The 25342-nt window shown below is 39.0% G+C and overlaps 1 protein-coding gene across 3 annotated transcripts in view; it reads left to right on the forward strand.

Annotated features, from left to right (window-relative positions):
• LOC131037472 (bifunctional 3-dehydroquinate dehydratase/shikimate dehydrogenase, chloroplastic) overlaps nt 1-25342 on the forward strand; it is a 144040-nt gene that overhangs the window by 13396 nt on the left and 105302 nt on the right. For all 3 annotated transcript variants that reach the window (XM_057969608.2, XM_057969610.2, XM_057969611.2), the window contains exon 2: nt 6708-6813. In XM_057969608.2, the coding sequence (XP_057825591.2) occupies nt 6708-6813 (106 nt within the window). The remainder of the gene's footprint in view (nt 1-6707; nt 6814-25342) is intronic.

Here is a 25342-nt window from a genome sequence, read left to right on the forward strand (position 1 = left end):
TTTGCCTTGTTTGGCCTTCCTCATCCAATCAAAAATATTAAATGCAATAAAACCTAGGTCGGCCCTTAACTAGGACTTAACTTGGGTCGGTCATTGTTAGGAAAATAATAATGTTATTTCTGCCCTTGTCCTCATTTCAGGGGAGTCGGCCATAAAAGAAATACATTCAATTTAATTAATTTTTCCTAATACTAGTCAACCCTCTTCATTTATGGGCTACCACTTGTTGACGGGTGTTTTGTGACCACACCAACATAGAATAAAGTTTCCAACGGTCGCTCTATCCTCTCTTGATCAAAGACCCCTCGTATGCTAAGATTGCGAAGATCATAGAGGCGACCCCAAGGTTCCTATTGTGTACTTGCGACTTTACGTTGGATATGAGCTCGTTTGGCTTGATGTTTTGCTGTTAATCCAAGGGGGACTTACGTGTAGTGAAAAGAACTTTGAACAAATCTAAATTTCAAGGAGATTTTGCGAATAGTTTGGCAATTGATAGCCCTTTTTGGAAATGTTTTCTCAATAAGATATGCAGAAAGTAAATTGGAAAGGGTTTAGAGAGATTCTAATCTAATCTAAGGAACTGAAAAGATAACAAAGGCTCAAGTGAAATCGACCACTCTTTGTTTTGCCAACATTAGACAACTAAGCAAAGAGAGCTGCAATCTTCAAAGGTTGTGCATAAGATTTTCATATCACCAATGAATACCATGAAGAACAATATTCATTCAGGGATTGAAGTTGAACATACACATTCAAAAGGCTCAGTCCAATCTTGTACTGCAAGTAGAAATCATCTACTTACAAAAGGTATGAGTGTATGGTTTCACTAGAAAACAATGCTATCAATCTCTTTCATCTAAGTGCTTGGAAACAAATCTAATTTAAGTGAGGAAGAGAAACCATGCAACTTCAAAATGACTCAAGTAATCACCAAAATCAATGAATCACTTTTATTATCTTGATAGCTTAAGCAACAATTTCTTACAAATTCTTCCTCCCTTACAAATGAAGGGGTGAACCGCCTTTATAGGCCCCAAGATGAAAATGGATGACCTAGATTACAATAAAATCAACAACTAATATTTGCCCATGCAAAAACCCTAATTAGGGTTTGATCAGGAATGTCCAAATATAGCGCCAAGTAGTGGGCATGGTCATAAATGAAGAATCTTGGCTGCTTAGCATTAAATGCCCAATTAACTCCTAATTATGGTGTCCACCATGCAATAAATGACTCGTCACGCCTTTATGCATTTAATAGATTCTCGTCCAAAATAGGACAACCATTCTTCCTTTCTTTGATGGCAAATGTAATGAATCTAGTCACGACGGCCTCGAGCTCTCCTACAGAGACACTTGGCACTGTATTCAATTTGAATTCCAGCATGGCAATATCTTTTTCACAGTTGGAGAAAAACTTCTCCCATCTTGGCACAACCTCCCGAGTCTTACACATTGTGCTTGAGAAGAAGGGAACATTTTCCAAATGTTCCTTCGAGAAGGATTCCACAAAGAAGAATTCATGCAGCCTATCCTTCAAGTTGTCCACTATTAGCTCCTCATTAGGTAGGATGTTGGCAACGGTATGGAATCTAGAGTTACACCTGCCACTTGTTTTGATGCTCCCATTTTGGCACTACAGCAGGATGCTCCTGCATCAGAACTTCATAATTGGCTTGTTTAAAACATCTAAATCATCACCTTTCGGTTCTGACTAGTTAGGCGCCTAAATTGGTTCGTCCTTCTCCTTTTCATAATCCAACTACACAGTATTCACATCTTCTTCTATCTGTTCCGACACTTGGATGATCTCACAGATTCTTATCAATTTAAAAGTTAATCTGGAGAACATCCTCTTTCTGATTTCATAGTCATCTTTAGTGTTAGCCTAGTAATCCTCCAGTTGAATCTTGTGCTTGTGCTTTACGCCAACTCTGATCCTTATCATATGGATCAGAAAATGTCCTTGTGGTATGAGGTGCTAGGTGGTAGAATATCAATTCATTTGCTGACTTCTCTGCTGCCGCCAATGATGGACACATTTCATTTTAATCTCCTACGACAATTGGAAATTCGAGCCCAATCTTCATCTTCTTCTTCTAAATCTTGTCATAGGTAGTCAACTGTCTAGTTACTTCCAATAGCATCATTTTGTGTCTTGGGAGTTTATATGGCTGGGCAGAGAATCCTTGGATCTGGATGTAAGTAAATTTTGGAAATTGAATGGACTAGACCTCATACTTCTTTACCAACTTCCTTACCTCTTGTGACAACCGTGTGTGAACTCCTGCTTGCAAAGATCTAGCAATATGCATAGTGAAGGTTTAGCTAGCTTTCTTGAAAGAAGTAGGGTCATATAAGTGCAATTGTGGATAACACTCGTAGACCTTCGGCTGTCCTGGACCACATTCCATGGGTCCTTTGCCGAGTAGTCTGCTGAATTTGCCCATTATAGCGAACATGTAGACAACATATGAGCTCATGTAGAAAGATTGGGATTGGTTTAAATTCCCCAGCTGCTTGTACTGGTTGTTGCTAATTATTCTTGCCCATTCTACCACCTTTATGCCATCCATTACTTCCCCAATGAAGTAAAACATCCAAGATTCAAAAATGTAAGCCTGTGGACATCCCATAACCCGGCTCATCATCGACACAAGATCAACACATTCTTGCTTGAAGTCCATCCCAGTGAACTGCTTGGGCATCTTTGAAATGTGAGGCTTTGGCGTCTAACTCCATGTTCTATTGATAATTCCAGCGCATCTCTCAAAGCCACAATTATAAACCAAAGTTGCTCTGTCCTTGGTCTTATACATCATGGATTGGAATGCGGGGATTCCAAAAGCCTCACCAATTGATTTAGCAATGAGATTTGCCAAGAGCTTGCCATTAGGTGCCAAAATCGCTTTTCTTTCAACGTCATAATGCTTTGCACATTCCATGATTAGCTCCAGGCACTGGATGGCAGGAGGGAAGCCAACAACTGCTACAATTCCACTTGTGACTATTTTCTTGGCGGTAGCTGATGGAGGATATTTGTCTGTTCCAAATTCTCTCTTTCTGAATTCTCCCAACTTGAAATGTTCCCAAGTTGGTATCGCTGACTTCTCTCCATTTTGAAATAACTCTTTTGCCTCTAGGAGGAATCCTCTTTGTTTGTTCTTAATCCGTGCTTGTTGGGAAGCATTTGCCACCTTGCTGGATTTTGCCATTCCTACAAATTATAATACTTAACATTAAATTCCTGATAAGAGAATTCTAGAAATTCGCGAAGGGAAGAATTCCATGCTGTCAATTCCAGACTTGGAATACATAAAAACCTCCAAAATAAGAACTTGTGGATAACAAAAGCTTGCCCTAGCTTTTCTTCACTTTGCTCTTGCTTCAATTTCTCCAAAATCTGTTGTGAAGAATCAATTCCAAATCTCGTTTAAATAGAAATCATCCACCATATTGCTAAGTTGGCGATAAGATAATTTTAGTAGCTGCATTAATTTATTCCAATCATGCGTCATGTTTCTTTTTATGAGAAGGAGACAACTCGCCATTTTGGTGGACCTCGCTTGTCATTCTTGAGTTAAAAAATAGGAACTTCCACAATCTCTTAAGTTATGCTTCATTAATGCGGAATATTATGTTTTGCATGTTGCCAACTCATCTCTCATGAGATTCTTTCTATCATGGGCACATAAAGGATATCTTTCAGGATTTTCTTGTCTTAAGAGGAATTTTCATGATCTTTTTTATTTCTAAAGAAATCTTGAACGCTTATCAATCTTGGAGAAGGAAAATTCCTTCCTTTGTGAAATTTTGCCATTTCATGTTTTGTGAATGCTTGTGTGTGCTCTATCCTGAAGGAAGAATTTTTTGACACTCACTTTTTCTAGTTTTTATGAATTTTGTCCAATTTGGAGTCCGAAGGGAGGAGATGAATTTTCAACACAGTCAATTTTTCATTTTCTTGGAACCCTGCAAACATGGGCACATTTTGGCCTAGAAGGAGGAATTTGGAGGCTTTGGAAAATTCCTAAATTCCTCCATTGCAGTGGATTTCCGCCCTCTTGCTTGTCTTGGGCAATTTTGAGGGTCAAGGAGGAATTTGGAGGTTTTGGAAAATTCCTCCACTGCTGGTGAAATGCGCTCTCCTGTTTGTCTTGGGCGCATCTTCAGGGTCAAGGAGGAATTTGGAGGTTTTGGAAAATGCCTCCACTACTAGTGAAATGCGCTCTCTTGTCTATCTTGGGTGCATTTTTGAGGTGGAGGAGGAATTTTGTTGAGGAAAAATCCTCCTTGCCTAAGGAAATGCTCTCTCCACCTAGTCCTCCTCAGCTAGTGAAATGCGCTCAAGAACAGACTCTTCATGCCTTTGTCATTTTGGGAAAGAATTCCAAACTTGGCCAAAATTTTGATCATCTGCTGACTTTTCAACTTTTCTAGATTTAGAACTGATATTCAGGAACGTTCTGTCGTCAGTGTCTTGCTAGCTTCCAGAGATAGACTTTCCAAAAATAGATTTACTAAAAATAGTAAGTTCTTCCAAACACCAAATTAGAGCAAATCGGGACATAGTGACACAAAAAATAGACACTACTAAAAGTAGTAAGTTTTTTTAAACACAAAATTAGGCCAATCCGGGATGCAGTGAAACTAACTGAAAATAGACTCACTAAAAATAGTAAGTCCTCAAAATCCACTCAAATTTCATTGGTAGCTTCCTTGAAGGGTTCTCCTTTCAATGCTTTGCTTAGATTTCACAAAACCCTAGGCTATTGACTCCATTTATAAGTCTAAAGGGTAGAAACCCTAAAATAGACAATACAAGCAAGGTTGCATGGGTACAGGGGTACTCGGAGACGTTGGAGACTGGTACCGGTACCGGTACGCCTATTTTTTCAAAATAGGAGGCAGGGGTACTTGGAGACGCCAATTTTTTTTTTAATATAGTTTAATAATTTATAGAAAATTTGAAAATAGAATGACATTGAACTTTCAAAACAAGAATTAACATTCACTTTGAAGTTTAAGTACACAAATGTGAAATCAGTCAAATCAAAATGTCATACAAATGTCTGAAAATGGGGCTCATGTCGGTGGTTTTTGCTTCTACCCATGCATCGCGACAAACTTTTTGACTTTTGCACGTGTTATTTAGGGTGGAGACGGAAGGGTTCGTTGACGTGGAGTCTCCTATGTGTAGAGACGTCTCCCGACGAGTCTCCGGTACGGGAGACGCGTACCAGTCTCCGGTACGCGTTCTAGGGGGTTGGGTACAGGTACCCATGCAACACAGAATACAAGCTTCCAGACTTAGCCAAATTTCCTTAAAACACTTGCAGACTTGAGGAAATTGAAGAAAGTGCTGCCAAACTACCCAAAAGACCACAACCAAAAGACCAAGTGGAAAAAATGTAGGGGGTATTTGGAATGGGGTGATGTGTGATTAGGTCACAACACCACCCAAGTTCAATTGCTATTTAAGGCTGCTGCAAGGGGATTTTTGAAGTCTCCATGGCGGGGATATGACAATAAGAGATCTATCCTTGAATGAACCCGCTACAAATAAAATCCAGAAAACAGCAGTATGCGGCTAGCAGAAGTAAATTGCCAATCTTTTCTTTGAATGGATTTGTCATCTCTAAACAAGGAAACTAAAAATAATGTGGCTAGGAATTAGGAAGTAGTATTTCTCTCTACTGTAAAGTACCTATACAGTGGCTAACCATTTAAATATTTCTCCTTCACAAATGTACACCCGCTTAATATTTACTTTTCCCACAAATGATAGCTGGCTAAAATAATATTTGTGGTAGGTATTATTATATCTCACCTTCAATGTATCAATATGAAATACAATCACCGTGAAAGCCAATAAATATGAACTTTGATATATCAGGCTTCTCTAATCGATTTTGGCAAATATGAATCCTTCTCCATTTCTCACAATGAAATCAAATAACAAATCGGCCCACCAATATTATGCATTCAGAACAATATTCTTTATTTGAATTGGCTACCTTAACAGTTAACAATATTTGCAAATAATAACCAAAGCCACGATTACAATCACAATCGCAAATTTTAGTCTTTGCACATATTAAACGTGATTACCTCTGTAAAGCAAAGCAGTAGAAATATTCATTCGTTCCTTAAAACATTAGAGATATCAATCACTAATATTGACAGCCTCAAAAGATTTCCACTGAAATGTAATATTCAGAATATGCCAACCTTATTTCTAAATAATAAATGCCTGTGCCTTTATTTCTGAAACAAATCTAAACCTTACAAATTTGTCTCTAATGTCGACTTAACAAATTTGGAGACTTAACTCGTAGAATGGAGTTACTGAAATTTAGTATTACCTTGTGTTTAGTTTCTCAACTTCTTTTCGACCAGAAAAGTTAGAGAGGCCAGAAACAAAGCTAAAAGATTAGAAAATGTCTATTACTTAGTAAAGGATACAGTTGAAACAAATCAAATATTTGTTATCCTCTTGAGGCAAGAAAGAGGCTTTCGTTTTCAGTTTGAACTTTGGACTCCGAGGCTAAAATTTCAGTCAAATATTTAACATTTTAAGAGTAACCATTTCTAAGATCTATTAGAATGCTCGTTGAATGCAATAAACAATCTCAAAAGATATGCCCTTATCTGCTCTTAAGGGTTCACTATTATTAAAACTTGCTTCTTTTCTTGAATTTCAGACCAAAGTGGGAGGGAGGTGAGTATGAAGGTGAAGAAGCAACACGTCTTGATACTCTTCGTTTGGCCTTGGAATTGGGCGCTGACTATGTTGATGTGGAGCTTCAGGTTCTTTTTCATCTGATATATTTAATTCACTATAAATATATCTTTTGTTGCAATTTTTAGTTTTTCTACTCAAGCTATAATACAGGTATTTTCTCAATTCATGTTTCTTTACACATTGCATGATCGTGATAAAGTAGCAGATTAATACATTCAAGTTGTAAGGCTGGAAGGATGCAAATAAATGAGAGCAAAGAAAGTGGTTCTGAATTCTGTTGACTGGATTGATTGAGGATGTTTTTTTGAGTCTTTCAAGATACACAACCTTGGACAGTAAGACGATCAATTTTTTCTAACTAGGATTGCTGAAATTTCATTTAACAGAATTGTTCCATACCTTGCAACATTAACTTATACAAGGACTACTTTCTGATGAATGAAAATCACAATCAGTTTTTCTGTTTAAACCACTTTATCAATAGATCGGAAAAGTTGGATGCTAAGAGTTTATTGAAATGGAAGCTGGATATTTGGATGCAAAGATGACTGAAGTGCCTTGGGGATGTGAATAAATGCAACCATTTATAATGTAAGAAGCAACCTTGGATTGGCAAATTGAATCAAAGCTTTTCTGGAAATTGTGCATTCTTTGTCCAATTTACTGAGGATCCAACTGCTGTACTTCAATAAGAATTGATAGGGATAATATTTTGAAGCATGCAACTTATATTACATCCATAAACAATAGGATTATTTTCAAGGAATATAACAGTCGGCATTTGTAGCAGCTACACAGGGAACCTCTTGTTGCATAATCAATGGAAGCTAAGATATCAGATTTGGTGCTGCCTTCTCGAGTATCAACATTTTTTCTGAACATATTTTAATTGAAAAGAATATGATAAATTTTCTTAAAAATCTCAATCTCTTTCAGATTTCATTTTGGAGAATTTCCATCACAAGTTGATTGCATCTATCTGTGCACAAACAGAGATGCCAACTAGTGTGATTCTAATAATGTACTAAATATCACCCTATATTGCTGAATTAGTTGGGTGTCATCTAGCAACATGTAATGTCCCCACTCTAGCAGATTGACCAAGCATATGTGCGTTAGCCTAGCTCTACATGGTCCTGAGGGCTAACGAAGGGTTTAAAGGGATCCTGGAGTGTTTTGGCCTAGTCATTTCCAGTTTGGGCCAAAACGAAGTTGATTTACTTAGTTTCAGGCATACTTACTATTTTTAGTAAGTCAGCAGGACACAACGGAGGCTAGTTTTGGTGATTGGATTTGATACTCCTTGGCGAGAGCTTTCCGACGAGCTATCACTCACGCTATTCGGAGTCCGATTGCTAATATATTTTAATGCTTGAAGTTTTATTAAAGTAACATTTAATTTAATTGTAAAATATTAAAGTGTTACTTTAATATTTATTTTATGGAGATATGGGTAAATCAAAGGGGCAACCAAGGGAGACATAAGTGAATATTTTAATATGTTTTATATTGAACATGTTTTATCCCACATTGTTTGAGTGAGTTGGGTCGCCCCTTGGAGAAAGAATAAAAGGGAGCTTTTGTGGCTTCATTGGGGGAGGTGGAATATGAGAAGAATTTGGTGTGTGAGTTGAAGATCCGTTCTTGGCATTAGAGGACGTCTATCCTCTCTTGTGACATTCTAGACGTCATTCCCTTGGGGTTTGGCCTTTGGAATCCTTTGCGATCAGTCATTTACAGGCAGATTGGGTGCATTTTTCAGCCACAGGCAGCAGCATTATTTGGTTGCATTTCCAGCTACAAGCAGCAGCATTATTTGGTTGCATTTCCAGCTACAGGCCGCGACACTATTCACGCGGGTACTATTTACGCGACACTATTCACGCGGGTACTATTCACGTGGCACTATTCACGCGGGTACTATTCACGTGGCACTATTCACGCGGGTACTATTCACCTGGCACTATTCACGTGGCACTATTCATCTGGCACTATTCATGCAGCACTATTCATGTTACTGTAGCAGCAGAATTAGAAACTTTTGTTGGAACATTATGTCAAAATGCTGGAGTATTTAGTGAGTTGAAAATAACCTGCTTTGTATTTGAGTTTGTTAATTCTGGAAATAATATTATAACAGCAGTAGTTCAATTTCCAGCTTGCCTATTATTGTAAATTCTTTTTAGTTCATGTTATGTGGTTTCATACCTGTGCAAAGACTTAAAACAAAAAAAAAAAATATTGAAACATTAAACGGAGGAATAAGGAATTGGCTGCAAACTGTTTGACTAAATTCCTATCAGCAGTGGGGTTAGTTTTTGGGCATTCTAGGGTGTCCATTACAGTGGTATCAGAGCAGAAGATTCTGCCATCTTGTGGGAAACTTTCACCAAAACATATTGCAGAAATAAAACAGGTCCAGAATGTATGATTGAGCATGCGACAGGGGCATTATAATTTTCGCAATACCAGGGGCAAACAAAATAGAAATCCGGATAGTCAGAGTGAGCAGTCTAGTTCATCCGTGCAGGTGGACATAGAATCCAGTCATACAGACATAGAGGAAATATTCTTCGATCAGGACAGTAGTATGGGTGACCGAGATGAGAGGAATATCGTTCCAGATCAGGGGGAGGTAATGTTCAAACAGTTATTGGGTACGTTAGAGCAAGGGCAGCGTATGCAGCAGGAGCAGAATAGGCGAATGGACATGATGTTGCAGCTTATGGCTAGACAGATGGGCGTTAATATTAATCCAGGTGATGCTAACAATGGAAACAATAACAATGGGGGAAACGATAACAATAGGGGCAATAATAATAATGGAGGCCGAGGCAACAACAATGGCCCTGAGAATAACATTAATGGTAATAATGGACATGGCAACAATGGGATTGAGGTGGATAACTTTAGACACATTGCACACCCAGCTCGAACAACGAGCTCGAGACCTCTTCTACCCACTTTTCCACCTAGGGATCCGGTTCAACCAGTGAACGAACCGCAGATTACTGAGTTACAGGGTCAGTTTAGGAGGGACTGGGAGGCCAGTGGACCCGAGTTTCAGGCGGATATTTCCCTCAGAGATTATATGGACTTGAGGATGAGACATATGCCTAGAGCAGGAGGGAGGAATCAGAATTTTGAGCTAAGAAAGAAAGTTGGAAAACTTTCCTTGCCTTATTATGATGCTTCAGGGAAGGTGACTGCACGAGCTTGGGTGCAGAAGGTAGATACATACTTACAGCTTAATCCTATGCCTGAGGAGGAGGCTATCAAGTATGCGGCTATGCATTTGGATGGCGTTGCGCATGAATGGTGGCATCATGGCATGGTGACTCTGGGGCATAATCAGATTACATCCTATGAGGAATTCACAGAAAGATTGATTGAGAGATTTGACACTAGGGATCCCGAGTTACATTTCAAGGAGTTAGCACAGTTAAAACAGACAGGTTCGGTGGATGCTTACATCGCCGAGTTTCAGCGGTTGTCTGTACTTGTTACTGATATCTCTCCTAGGAGATTGGTGGTGTTATTTTGTGATGGGCTTGCTGATCCATTACGTGGTTGGGTGAAGGGACATGATCCACTCACCTTAGCAGAAGCAACTAAAAAGGCACGAGATTTAGCCCCTTCGGTATACAAAGGAAAATACCATTCAACAAATTCTTCCTACCGCAAGGACAAAGACAAAAAACCATTTCAGAAAGAGTATAACAAACCCAAAGAAGGATCAAACGGACTAGACAGTGAAACCTTGAATGAACTTCGAAAGAAGAAACTGTGCTTCCAGTGTAGAGAGCCTTGGGACTTATCTCATAAATGCCCTCTCAAGGCTAAGGCAAATCAAATGGAGTATTTTTCAGCAGAGGAGTCAGAGTCAGAGGGGGAGGATCAGCACTCCGATTCAGATGAGAGTAGTACTACAGAGAGGAGCAGAACTGCTGAGGATGACAGATCATTGGCACGGTTAATTGAGGCTCAGAAGGCAATCACCTTTAAGGTGAGAGGTACTATCCAGGGACAGAAGGTGATTTCCCTTATTGACACTGGGGCTACGCATAACTTTATTGATACACAGTTGGTAGCCAGGAGAGGCTTACAGACAGAGGAGCATGATGGTTTTAGAGTCATGGTGGCTAATGGCCAAAAGCTATTATGTACTCAGAAGGTTTCGAATCTTCACATTAAAGTTGGAGATGGTTATGAGTTGGAGGATGATTTCGATGTTGTGGACATGGGAGATTACGACGTCATCCTCGGTATGACATGGATGGCATCGCTGGTTGAGTTCACTTTCAATCTAGAGAAGTTGGAGATGAGGTTTCAGCATGAGGGTAGGACTGTTGTGCTCAGGGGACTTTCAGATGAGAGTTGCAGGGTAGTGTCTTTGAGGAGAATGGAGAGACTTTTTCGACATAATGACATAGAGTGGGCAACAGAGTGCTTAGTTATGCCAACTTCACCGGAGCCTTGAGTGAAGAGTCATCCACCAGATATACAGGAGATACTTGACAGGCATGCCAAGGTATTTGGTGATATTCCTCATGGGGTTCCTCCCGATAGGGGTGCAGAGCATGTTATTGAGCTCGAGGAGGGAGCCAAACCAGTGATGATCACTCCCTATCGTCATCCTAAGAAACATAAGGATGAGATAGAGAAGGCAATTAAGGAGTTGTTGGAAATGGGGCACATCAGGCCAAGCAAAAGCCCATTTGCTTCAGCAGTTGTCTTGGTTAAGAAGAAGGATGGAACAATGCGCATGTGCATTGACTACAGGGCCTTGAACAAAAAAACCATTAAGAACAGGTACCCCATTCCGCGGATAGATGAGCTGATAGATGAGCTACATGGGGCATGTGTATTCACAAAGATAGATTTGAGATCAGGGTATCATCAGATCAGTATGAGAGCAGAGGACATTGAGAAAACAGCTTTTCGGTGTCACTATGGTCATTTTGAGTTTCTGGTTATGCCATTTGGGCTAACCAATGCTCCTGCTACTTTTCAGAGTTGCATGAACCAGGTGTTTAGGGGGCAATTGAGGAGATACGTTTTGATTTTCTTTGATGATATTTTGATCTTTAGCAAGACATGGGGGAGCATTTACAACATCTTGAGGAGGTGCTATCTATTTTGGAGAGAGAGTCCCTGTATGCCAAGGAGTCTAAGTGTGAGTTCGGGATGACAGAGCTTTTGTACCTTGGTCATATTATCAGTGCAAAGGGAGTTCGGGTGGATCCTGAAAAGATTAGAGCTATTGTTGATTGGCCCACACCTACGAACCTTACTCAGCTTAAGGGGTTCTTTGGCTTATGTGGTTTTTATAGGAGATTTCTGAAGGGGTTTTCTCAGACAGCTGCTCCCTTGACAGATCTTACTAAGAAGGGGGCCTTCATGTGGACAGAGGCAGCACAGAGGTGTTTTGAGCATTTCAAGCAGGTGATGTCTTCGTGTCCAGTTCTAGCTCTACCAGACTTCACGAAGCCCTTTGAGCTTCATTGTGATGCATCGGGTGATGGGATTGGAGCAGTATTGATGCAGGAGAAGCACCCCATTGCTTTTGAGAATAGGAAGCTCCGAGGTGTGGAGAGGAGCTATTCTATTTATGATCGTGAGATGTTGGCCATCATGCATGCCTTGGCCAAATTCCGATCCTACTTGGTTGGAGGGAAGTTTGTGATCAAGACGGATCACAATAGCATAAAGTATTTCATGAGCCAGCGAGACTTGAATGACAGGCAGCAGAAGTGGGTCACTAAATTGCAGGCTTATGACTTTGACATTGAGTTTGTCAAAGGGAAGAGGAATGTAGTAGCTGATGCCTTATCCAGAAGACCTCACATTTGTGCTCTTGCAGAGATTACAGGAGATTGGAGGGATAAGATTATAGCAGAGTATGTCGGGGATACTTGGGCGTCTGGTTTGATTTCAGGTACTACGCAGGATGATCGCTATGAGGTGATAGATGGATTGATCAGATTTCAGGACAGAGTTTACTTGATTCCGTCATCACAGTTGAGAGAAGCGATACTTAGGGCATTTCATGATGCACCTACAGCTGGGCATCCGGGGGTCTTCAAGACCTATAGGCAGATCCGAGAGCGATTCTCATGGAGAGGGCTCAAGGATGATGTTCAGAGGTATGTCAGGGAGTGTGCAGTTTGCCAGCAGAATAAGGGAGAGCACACGTTCCCTGCAGGTTTACTACAGCCCTTGCCCATCCCAGATAGGAAATGGGAAAGTATTTCAATGGACTTTATCACTGGGTTGCCACGAGTGCAAGGGAGGGATTGCATCTATGTGGTGGTAGACCGCTTAACGAAGTTCGCTTACTTCTTTGCTATTCCGTCCACTTACACAGCAGCACAGGTGGCAAATCTTTTCTTCAGAGAGATATTCAGGTTACATGGGCTACCTAGATTCATTGTCAGTGATCGGGATAGTAAATTTATGAGTATTTTCTGGCAAGAGTTGTTTACGTTGTGTGGCACAGATCTTACACCCAGCACTAGTTATCATCCGCAAACAGATGGGCAGATGGAGATTGTGAATAAATGGGTGGAGGGATATTTGAGGAACTATGTGACTACACAGCAGAGGGCTTGGGTTAGATGGTTGCATATGGGAGAATACTGTTACAACACTACATATCATATGTCCATCCGGATGACACCTTTCATGGCACTTTATGGTTATGAAGCACCAAGCTTCATGGATCTGGTTTTGGGGGACAACAGGGTGCCCACAGCGAAAGACTTATTGCAGGATAGTCAGGATATCCTGACAGTGCTCAAGGAGAACATACAGCAAGCTCAAAATCAACAAAAGTTGTATGCTGATCAGCACAAGGTAGAGCGCAGTTTCGAGGTAGGGGATATGGTATACTTGAGGCTACAGCCATATAGGTAGTCATCTCTCAAGAGGAGCGGGGCAGAGAAGCTGAAGCCTAGATTTTATGGTCCCTACAGGGTGATTCGCAGAGTGGGCGAAGTCGCCTATGAGCTTGAGCTTCCAGAGGGCAGTCGAGTACACAATGTATTTCATGTGTCTAGGCTTAAGAAAGCTATTGGTCAGAGTGTAGTACCTTCTGCAGATTTACCCCCTTTGGATGAGGAGGGGAAGCTCGTGTTAGTACCTGAGGCTATTCTGGACACCAGAGTGAGGAAACTCAGAAACAGGATAGTGAAGGAGTATTTGGTCAGATGGAGAGACCTGCCGGAGGAAGATGCTACATGGGAGAATGAGCAGGTGATACAGCAGGCTGGACTGAGATTGCTTGAGGACAAGCAATTTCAAGGGGGGCGGATTGTAATGTCCCCACTCTAGCAGATTGACCAAGCATATGTGCGTTAGCCTAGCTCTACATGGTCCCGAGGGCTAACGAAGGGTTTAAAGGGATCCTGGAGTGTTTTGGCCTAGTCGTTTCCAGTTTGGGCCAAAACGAAGTTGATTTACTTAGTTTCAGGCATACTTACTATTTTTAGTAAGTCAGCAGGACACAACGGAGGCTAGTTTTGGTGATTGGATTTGATACTCCTTGGCGAGAGCTTTCCGACGAGCTATCACTCACGCTATTCGGAGTCCGATTGCTAATATATTTTAATGCCTGAAGTTTTATTAAAGTAACATTTAATTTAATTGTAAAATATTAAAGTGTTACTTTAATATTTATTTTATGGAGATATGGGTAAATCAAAGGGGCAACCAAGGGAGACATAAGTGAATATTTTAATATGTTTTATATTGAACATGTTTTATCCCACATTGTTTGAGTGAGTTGGGTCGCCCCTTGGAGAAAGAATAAAAGGGAGCTTTTGTGGCTTCATTGGGGGAGGTGGAATATGAGAAGAATTTGGTGTGTGAGTTGCAGATCCGTTCTTGGCATTAGAGGACGTCTATCCTCTCTTGTGACATTCTAGACGTCATTCCCTTGGGGTTTGGCCTTTGGAATCCTTTGCGATCAGTCATTTACAGGCAAATTGGGTGCATTTTTCAGCCACAGGCAGCAGCATTATTTGGTTGCATTTCCAGCTACAAGCAGCAGCATTATTTGGTTGCATTTCCAGCTATAGGCCGCGACACTATTCACGCGGGTACTATTTACGCGACACTATTCACGCGGGTACTATTCACGTGGCACTATTCACGCGGGCACTATTCACGCGGCACTATTCATCTGGCACTATTCATCTGGCACTATTCATGCAGCACTATTCATGTTACTGTAGCAGCAGAATTAGAAACTTTTGTTGGAACATTATGTCAAAATGCTGGAGTATTTAGTGAGTTGAAAATAACCTGCTTTGTATTTGAGTTTGTTAATTCTGGAAATAATATTATAACAGCAGTAGTTCAATTTCCAGCTTGCCTATTATTGTAAATTCTTTTTAGTTCATGTTATGTGGTTTCATACCTGTGCAAAGACTTAAAACAAAAAAAAAAAATATTGAAACATTAAACGGAGGAATAAGGAATTGGCTGCAAACTGTTTGACTAAATTCCTATCAGCAGTGGGGTTAGTTTTTGGGCATTCTAGGGTGTCCATTACACAACACTCCTTTAAATTGAATGCGTCTGAAATGAAGGTTGCTGTACTCTGAAATAATCTAATCCTTAATGGCTTGCCACTTTACAATGTCAGAATAAATGATGCACTTATTCGTTTTGACAAACCACAACAGCATCACCAGTCAGCCCATACTATCGTAGTGTAGACTTAAGTCGTGACAGCCAATTAATTATAGCTCAGTGATTTAGATTTCCAATTAATATTTTATGCTTTACTATCCTTCAAAACATATATCTGTTCAATTTTCACCTTCAGTTATTTGAGGCAGTTCAAATCTCAGTTTGGGTCTTCTGGTTTCTGTGACATGCTATAATTTTACCTCTGTTGGGTAGACCTCTTGAATCTGAGGCATCTCATAGATAAATCCTGTTGGGAAACATTATAATTTGAGAATACCTCAGCCAGGTCAATATATGTTGCTCTTTCTTCTCTGTGTATCCTCTTCAACATGCTATAATATAATAACACCTTGGCTAGGTCAATAAATCCTGTCCAGCAGAAGTATAATAAACTATAAAATCATAATTTTCAATTGCTTTAATCTATAACAAATTTGATTCAGCATAGAGTAAAATGAGTCAGCCATAGATTTCAGAACAACAAGAACTGAAATTAGAGTACAGAGAAGTCCAACCATAGTTACATTACTGAATCATATATATTTAATCTTGTATGTGTAGTGTACCAGTGCAAGAATATGGTCGTGTCAGTCTTCATAGGTCTCACAAATACCTTCATTTATGATGTTCTAGTGATGCTAGAAAAGCTTTTATGTGATAGTGCAGATACTTAATTGGGTAAAATTAGACAACAGATGTTTTCTGGCATAAAACAGTAGTAGCAGTTTCTAGAATGCATTAGGATGACATCTGAATGGTTTTTGAAGCTTCTAAGTGATCCTCATTAAGAAGAAATCTAGAATTCTCATATAGATATGTGACTTTCTTGGTGGTTTTGTTTTCAAAATGTCGATGATAAAAAATGTGAAATATTTTTGCTGTGTTAGCATTCCCAATATTTGCTGAATATTGAAATCAAGCTCAGATATCCTGAATATGCTGTGGATTGGATTTTGTGATCGAATAAAATCCTCCAAGATGCATCACTCTCCACTTCTCTTACAACTCACTTTCAGCAAGATAATCACTTTGAGCTCTAAAATGGAGATTCCTTACATCTCCTATGCCTCCAGAACATGCAAATAGCCCAAGCCACTAAAGGAATCTCTTTCACCTTACCTTTACCCCGAAGAAAGCTTTTTAGCACCACCTTCAATGTATTATAGGCCACTTGAATTGGAAAAGGCAAGAGTTGTAAATTTGCCTTGTTGCTGGAATTTTATCTAAGCTTTATAAGCATTGTGACATATATTGAAGTCGCCAAACATACTGCAACATCAACTATGGCGACAAATAGAACAGCCATAGTAGTGTCAGCCTTGGACCTTTGTGGCATGATTTGATCACTTGGGTGAAGAAAGGACACGACTAAAAATCACGTTTCTTTGAGTTGAGGCATTATATGTGCTGCTGTATTGTATTATGAAATGTATCATGAGAGAACATTGTAAATAGAAGAAGTGATAGAGAGAATAGTCAAATGGCAGAATATAATTGGAGGTATTGATTGAATAATGGTAGATGGTTTCAGTAGGAAATAGTAGAAATAAGTGCTGTTTGTGGAATCATATACTCCCTTTTTTAACATTAAGTGCATTGAAGGGATTAAGCATTCGATAGTATTAGTGTTCTTTGTGTATGCATTAGCTTTAACTGAGGTGAAGATCCTGTAAATTGGTAGAGATATCTCACTTATGCTAACATTTATTTTGTTGTGGGGACCATGGTTACTTAATGCCTAAGAGGGAGTATCCATTGTATTTTTGGAGGTTTGCACTGAGGTCATAAGAGGAGCGGTTGGAGTTGAAAATTAAGAAAACTTTGAAATCAGAATAATAAAGAGTTGGAGAACAATATTTATTTGTAAGAATCCATTTCTTTAGGAATTAGGATGTGGAGTTGTGGTGTTTTTCCCACATTTGTTGTGGCCTTGGATATTCAGGAGAGCAGATGCTACAAAACCCTTTAGAATTTGGCTAAAGAAACTAATTAAGTGGATCCTAGAGGAGGTCTAGGTACCACAAGATATTGACAAATCTTGCATTAGAGTGATCAACTTTTGATTTGAGAGAACCTTGTACTCTTTTATTGTAGTCTGGATGATTTAATCTTGTGTAAGCTTTGGAAAGATTTATGTGCAAAGTTCCCCTGTTAATTTATGCGCATCTTGTTGAAAAAGAGTTTTCCCTTAATTGTGAGAGGTTCATATAAGGGGCTAGGAACCTAGGGGAGGCACAAGGAAAGTAGGGGATCCTTGAAAAGTAACAACTAGCCAAATATCAGTTATGACAGTGGGCAGGATGAAGAGCACAAGGTTATACTGACAGAGAGGTGGTGGGGGGTGAATCAGCATAACAACTATTTTTCACCAATTTAAACTTTTATCAACAATGATAGTATTATTCAGTAGATTCCAACAATCATGCACATAGTAAGAACACAATAACACAGTGTTTTATGTGGAAACCCAAATGGGAGAAAACCACGGCAAATTAATTCTTTTATATAATAGTTCTTTTACAATGTTTGTAGGCACCAACCTACTAGAGGCACCAACCCCTAAGTTTGTTTGTGAGCACCAATCCATTGGAAGCACCAACTCCCACTTCTGAATTTGTAGGCACCAACCAACTGGAAGCACCAACTCCCACAACTGAGCACCAACTCAGCAAGAGACACCAATCTCTTTTCTATGAGGCACCAACCTCCAAATCAGAACTAGGTTCCACCTTGATTGTTGCTTCTTCAACGGATGATGGACAATTCAATCTTTTCTTCCACAAACTCTCTTCTTCAAACTGGTATTATGGTGACAATAAATCTACCACAAAATTGATTATAATCTCCTCATAAATCTGCCATACTATTTCTTACAAAGCTAACTTCAATATGCTTTATGATTCTTCTCCGAAGTCTTCTTTACCTCTGCATGGAATCTTCTTCACAAGTCTCATAATATATTAATAATGGTGTTCATAGAGTCTACATAAATCTGTCAAACTGATCACTTGGCTTCTTAAATCTGCAACAAATTCTTCATACTCTTCCCTTTTAATAAATTTCACACTAAGATTGCAATTTCTCTCACAATACTCTTCTTAAAATCTGTAATTATGTTCTCTTTATATATCTGCTCTACCAGTCTTCTCTTTTCAAATTATGAGCCCCTTGGTGTACGTGAACTGAATACTCTTGTTTTTTGTTCAGACCCCACATACCACTTTCACCTTTCCAATATGTTCTTATATAGATTCATTTCATTAATCATGTCTCTTCAATAAGTCACATCTTTTCCTTAGTCGTACCTCTCTAGCAATGTTTGTTGTTTACATACATTAAGACATTGATAAATTATGGCATTATTTAAAGTCGATATTCCTCAACACAATGATTATGTTATGTTGTTTAGTCATATTCTGAATGATATCGTATCACAAGTAATCATGGGCACTTAGAATTTTGGAGATTGCACCTTTTCGTTGAGCGATCATTATGAAGTTACTCCATCTTGTGCCTTTTCAGAACGGAGGCAAACTTTACAAATGGATCTACTTTCAAATAAACAAATGCTATTTTGATCCATTTGTTTCTAATCCCTGACTTAGAGTGTATGCAAATTGCTGCAAGTATCATGCTACTATAACATAATCCAGGTGATGACATACTGAAAATTGTCTATCAATTTTGTATAAAATCACAGTTATGAAACTTGTTAATCATTTATTTTCCTTTCAACATATTCACTGCTTTTCTTCTTAATGAATTTGCTGCCTTATATTACCAGAATCGTTGCCTCATTTAAATTCATTGATTACTGCTTAGTTGACTTTGTCAACCTCTTACTAAATTGTACTTTGAGAATATATAAGGATGCATTAACATGTCCTTTCATTTATGAAATACATGCCTTTAATCAAACTGTGTGTTATTTATTTGTTTGACAAAATCGCACCTTTTGTAATTGTTTGTGATTAACACAATATCTTTCTGCTTATGATCTCATTCTTCTAATGCATTGCACTTGTATTTTCTGAAATCTGAACTGCACATTTCAATATGAACCCTCAGTCTTTGATGGCACTTTTGTCTTTGATTTCCTGTTTCCTGTCTCATTCAATATATACTGTTGCATCTGTCTTTTAATTTGGGTTATTTCTGGGAATGAGATAGCCGTGCCTTGATTATATACTTCAAAATATATATATATATATACTCCAAAATTATCCTTGCATCTATGTAAGCTGGTATATCTCTTCTTTCATGTCTTCTCTGACTTTTATGTCCTCAACATGCCTGACATATTTTAGCTGTTGATATTCATATAATATTTCCATTTTGTCTATTATTGGTCCAAAATACTTCACTGTCATGATTTGGTTCCAATTGCATCATCCTTAATTATAAAGATAATGTGGATAGCTTTCTCTTATTTTCCCATACATTTCAACTTATATCATGATGCGTTCAACATACTCCTCATGATAATATTGCCTCTTATGTTTGACATCAATGACAGTTGGATAATCACAGTTTCCCATGTTGACATCAATGACGAACAATTCCAACACAGGAAAAATAGAGGAAAGTGAAGGTGAAAAAAATGTAGATGGGTAAGAGAGAGTGGAATAAAAAAGAATAGAGAGGCAGAGAGAGAGAATAGATGAAAAAATTAGAGATCAAGAAACAATGAAGTTGAGGAGAAGAAGAGAGGAGAGAGCGAGAAGAGTAAATTAAGTAAGAGATTAGGAGATTCATTTGTAATGCTTTTATTTGACACATTTTGTGATAGATTGACTAGAGAGCTATCAAAACTCAGTCAACTTGATGTAACTCCTAAGTCTCATGCTTTAATTGCACAATCTAAGGGCAAAGGAAGAAGAAGAATAAACCTGAGACAAAATCAAATGAACCTCCCACCTCTTCTCAAGAGGAAAAGCCTAAGGAGGAGAAGCCTAAATGTAGCTATAGTGATAAGCTTGGGCATGATGAATGGCAATGTTTTAGGAAACAATTAGAGGACAGGAACGCAGCTTCTCAATGAACATAATATTGCTTTGCCATCTTCTTGTCCACCTTCTTCTTCCTCTTAATCTTCTTCAAAACCTTTATCTTTTACACACACAGGTTCAACAGCTGTTGCAAATGGGGATAATAAGATTAAATGTCATGCACTTATTATCATGTTCCTAGATCAATTGGATGGATACTTGATTCTAGTGATTCAAATCATATGCCATATTCACTCAACTACCTTCAGGCTTTCAGGCCCTCATGGACAACTAAGATATTGATTGCAAATAGTGGTTATCTTGATGTCATTGCTAAGGGGGATCTTTACATGGAAAATGAAAGATTCAATGATGTTCTTTTCATGCCAGATATCACACATAATCTCCTTTTAGTTTATCAGATTGCAAAGTGGCATGTCTATAGAGTTTACTCCTGATTTCGTATTCATTCATTTCAATAGCAGGAAACTTGTTGCCATGTGTACAACTGATCATGACACTCAAGTGTACACCTTCTCCCATTTTGTTCCTAATGATGAGAGTTCACTGGTGGCTTCTCCTAGAACTAGTGTGGGTAGTAATGGCATTGGTTTTGTAAACCTTGTTGTTGGGCTTACACCACCTCCTGTTTCTTCAGACTTCAGAGATTACATGATCTTCAGATCTTCAATTGAGCAGGATATGTTTTATTTTCTAGATTTGTCTTTGCAGGATGGTTTCATGACAGGTATTGCAGACTTGTTTTGTCATTCCTCTTTTGCAAATTCGGAAGACATAGTTGAGGGGGTTTCTTTCCTTCTTGGTGATTCATCTTCTTTGAAGATTGTTGTTGAGTCTTCACTTCCTTTGTCTTCTTCCTTGATTTGGGTAATTCCTGATTTTGTTGAGCCATCTTCAGAGGCACTTGATTAGTTTTCAGAGATTCATCTTTTGAGACTTCTTCCCTCCTTTCAGTTGGACTTGGAGTGGCTTCATCCACCAATGGACTTCTTTCTTCCTAAGGGGAGACACGTGTTTTGTAGGCATTGGATTCTCTTTTTTCTTCAGACTTTCTTCAATGGCTTTGAGGATGCTTCCTTATGGGGGTGGCTATGTAGTCTCTATTCTTCTATCCTTTGGAGGGAATTTTGTATTGTATCTTTGTGATGAATGTAGTTCTTGGGGGGTATTGATGAGACCTACATACATCACTCATTCTATCACTTGTATATGATCTTCTTTTGCATTCTCTCTTTTGGGGAGGGTTTTTTTTTTTTCTGAGTGATTTTTCTCCTTTTCTCCGTTTGTGAGAGATCACTTGTACATGGGTACCTGTAGTATTCCTTGCTAATTCTGATCAAAATTTGCTGCTTAGACTCCCAAGGAATATTGTCAAACACTGTGCAAGTGGTAGCTTGCTGTTTGTTGTTTTCAGTTTGCTTGCTTGTGTGAATTTTGAGCATAAAAGATGCAAATGCCTTGGATTGAGAAGCTAATTGATTAAACTACAAGCATGGAATGCAATAGAAGGCTTATGCAAGAACAAATAGACACCTATAGCCAAGTGACATTATAACGAACAGTTGGCATGCAACTAACATGCTGCACATAAATGCACATCACACCAAATATATGATTCCAAATCACTGCCCTTTATTTAATGCAATCCCAAGTACAATGATGCTATGAAAATTGCTAGGCCTCTTAGCTTACAATAGAATTATAAATTTATTCAACCTTTTCAAAGTAATTTGCACATTACTACCATACTGTTGACGTGTATTTTGTACACTATCAAACACAGAATAAAATACCCAAGGGTACCTTATCCTCTCTTGAGTAAATCCTCTCTTGAGTAAAGCCTCTAAATGCTGAAGATATCGCGAAAAGGATTAATCAGGGTGACTTCAAGGTTCTTCGTTGTAGGATCTCTACGTGTGGATAAGCACCAGTGGTCGTTGTGAATGTTGTTCCTTCAAGGGGTCTTACGCACTTTGAAAGCTGGTCCGTGTTGCTCTCACTCGACTGCAGGAACAGGATTTTCCTAATACTAACAAATTCTCAAAAAAGATCAAAAGATAAGGGTTTCAAGAGATGAATTCTAATCTAATCCTAAGAATGACTCAATGTAGGCTAAGCTTGGTAAGATTCTACCAATTTCAGTATTGCCAAGAAATTACAACTTTACTGGAATTGATGCGATCTTCTAAGGTGATTATTGTTTTTCAAATCATCAAGGATTATAGATACTATCATAAAGATACATATCAATATTTCAATGATAATTGAATGTTCAAGCAATCTCAATATCTCCAGTTGACCACACAAGGCATCCTTACAATCAGTAAGAAGCTAGTGGTTTGGATACGAATCTCACCAAAGATCAAGCACAACACTTAGTCCTTCAAACTTAAATACTACTTCGACTGAGAATGATTCAAGAAGATAAACAACCATGAAGATAGCCACAAGTATTGCAATAAAACACCATAACTTCAATATTTTATTGATCTCAAAGCCAAATAGACAACAATTGTTCAAAATTCTTTCTTCACTACTCAATCTTGCTACACAATAACTTTCTCTCTAAGCTCTTCTAATCTCTCTCTAATATCTAATATCTTCTTCTAATTTCTCATGACAAAATGAAAATGAGTGAGGGTATATATAGCATCCTCAATTACAATGAACGGCCCAGATCGAAAGAAGATCAATGGCTGAGATTTTGACACCTAAACCCTAATTAGGGTTTATTACAAAAAGTTCCCCTTTTAGATGAACATTATTAAATGCATAGCCAAATATTTAATTGGCACAAAAGTCGAGGAAACATAGACCAATGATAATTAAGATGCCACATCATCCTATAACAACCTTTCTTCTAGAACCTTGTTCCCTTTCCTATGCTCTTTCTTAGCATATCCAACGAATTTGGACACGATCCCTTCAATCTTAGCAATGGGAATCTCGGGAAGATTCTTCATTCGTTCCTCCAAGTGAATAACCTGATCGAAAGCAGTGAGAAGAGCTGTTTCCCATCCAGGTTCGAGTTCTTTGATCTTCTCAATCAGGAGCATGGTAGTGAACATCAGGTCCCGTTGCTCATTTGTGATGACATTCTCCTCTTTGCAAAAGATGACCTTGACTCTATCCTCCAACTCTTGGATGTCCACATCTGTCTCAATCTCGATCCGTCGGCCAAGGATGGTACACAATACTTCAAACACCTTATCCTGAATTGGATGGATGATACCTTCAACTTGACTGCATTTGGTGCTGATGTCTTCAAAAAGGATCTCTTTCATTTGGAGCAGGGCTGACCACTGTAGGAGGTTATGAGTTCCTCCATCCATTATCTTTTCTTGTGCTAGGATCCGTCTTGGTGTTTGCCTTATTACTTGCAAGACGGGAATGATAACATCTCTAGTGTGAGTAAAAGCGGCTATAGTTATCATTAGATTATGAATAATCTACAGGACCTGGATAGCTCGATGAATTGTTTTCATCATTCTTGTTGCAAATTCAACGGCTACCGTGTGGGATTTATCAATCCAAGAACTCATAAGCTGAACCAAGCTTTTGACCCTTTCTGCTTCGCCAATCGATTCAATAGGAAGTGCTTGTAAAGGAGATACTGCTGGATCCTGACGTCTCAAGGGCTGATTGAGATGACTAAAGTAGCCTCTCCAAGCACCGACTCTCTCTCAAGCTTCCTATTCTTTTCCACTTCTTCCTTGAGTTTGTCCTTAAGTGCTTCAAATGAATCGGTTGCCTCATCCATTGCCTGTTCAGTAGTGAGTGGACCAAGCTCAAATGTTTCTACGTCATACTCATCTGCAAGAATTTCACCTTCATACTTGTCCACCACTAGTGTAGCTATTTGCAATTTCCTTGATCCTGCTTCATCTCTTATCACCTTGGACATCTTGGTGGCCTTCTTCTTTTCTGTTATCTCTTGAGAATTTCCTATAAGTCTTTCCAAATCAATTACATCCTCTTCCTCTTCAATCACAATCACCCTTGTCAGTCTCTCTTTTAACCAATCCGGGATGGCGGATCTTGTTTCTCTAACTTGTATTTCCTTTGGTAGTGATTCATCCTCTCGGAGGGGAGATGTCACTTCATCATCATTTCCCTGATCTTCTTGTAGCTCATTAATTCGGGGAGATTGACTTGATGAATGCTGAGGTGTCTGCCCCTTCTCTGGTTTATCATTCTGTACCATGGATTCCATAGATTCATCAACCTCAGGTACTATCTTCTCTTGACCTTCAGCTTGACTTGCCTTCTTTCCATGTCGAGAAGATGTGCTTGATGGGCGATCTCGATTGGCCTCTTGATTCTTCTTGGAAGATTCTCTTTTCTCAGGTCTTTCTTTCCTCTTTGTGCCTCTAGGATGAGAAGTGTCCTCACTTACGCTTGCTTCTCCTTCTTCCGGTCTTGCCTCCAAGGTAAAAGTCATTGGTACGTTCTGCTCTCTCAACTTCTGATGTTGTACATCCACCCATTTGCGAGTACATGATAAAACCGGAGCCATCAAAGCTCTCAAGTCAAAAATCTCAGGCTCGCTCCAATCTATCTTCACTCTTTTATCTTCTTTGTCATAGGACGACTGGAGGTATCTGCCATTGTCCTGGGCTTGATCAGCTACTCTGTAAACTCTGCATTTCCTGATGAAATCTAAAGGCAATCTAGAATGCATCTTCCTTTTAACTTCTAAATCACTTGAGAGATTCATCCAAAAGTCTTCCACCTGAAACTCATGTCCGTACTTCCTAGCAACTGTCTCCTCCATATAACCATAAGGATCAAAATTCTCCCGCGGGGCAAAGAAGGTGAATGAATACAAGGCTAATTCCTTCTCTGCATCCTCCGAAGCTTGAGTATTAGGACATACCTCAACTGAATTCCC

This window comes from Cryptomeria japonica, chromosome 6 (genome assembly GCF_030272615.1).
Source record: "Cryptomeria japonica chromosome 6, Sugi_1.0, whole genome shotgun sequence".
In the NCBI taxonomy this organism is placed as follows: domain Eukaryota; kingdom Viridiplantae; phylum Streptophyta; class Pinopsida; order Cupressales; family Cupressaceae; genus Cryptomeria; species Cryptomeria japonica.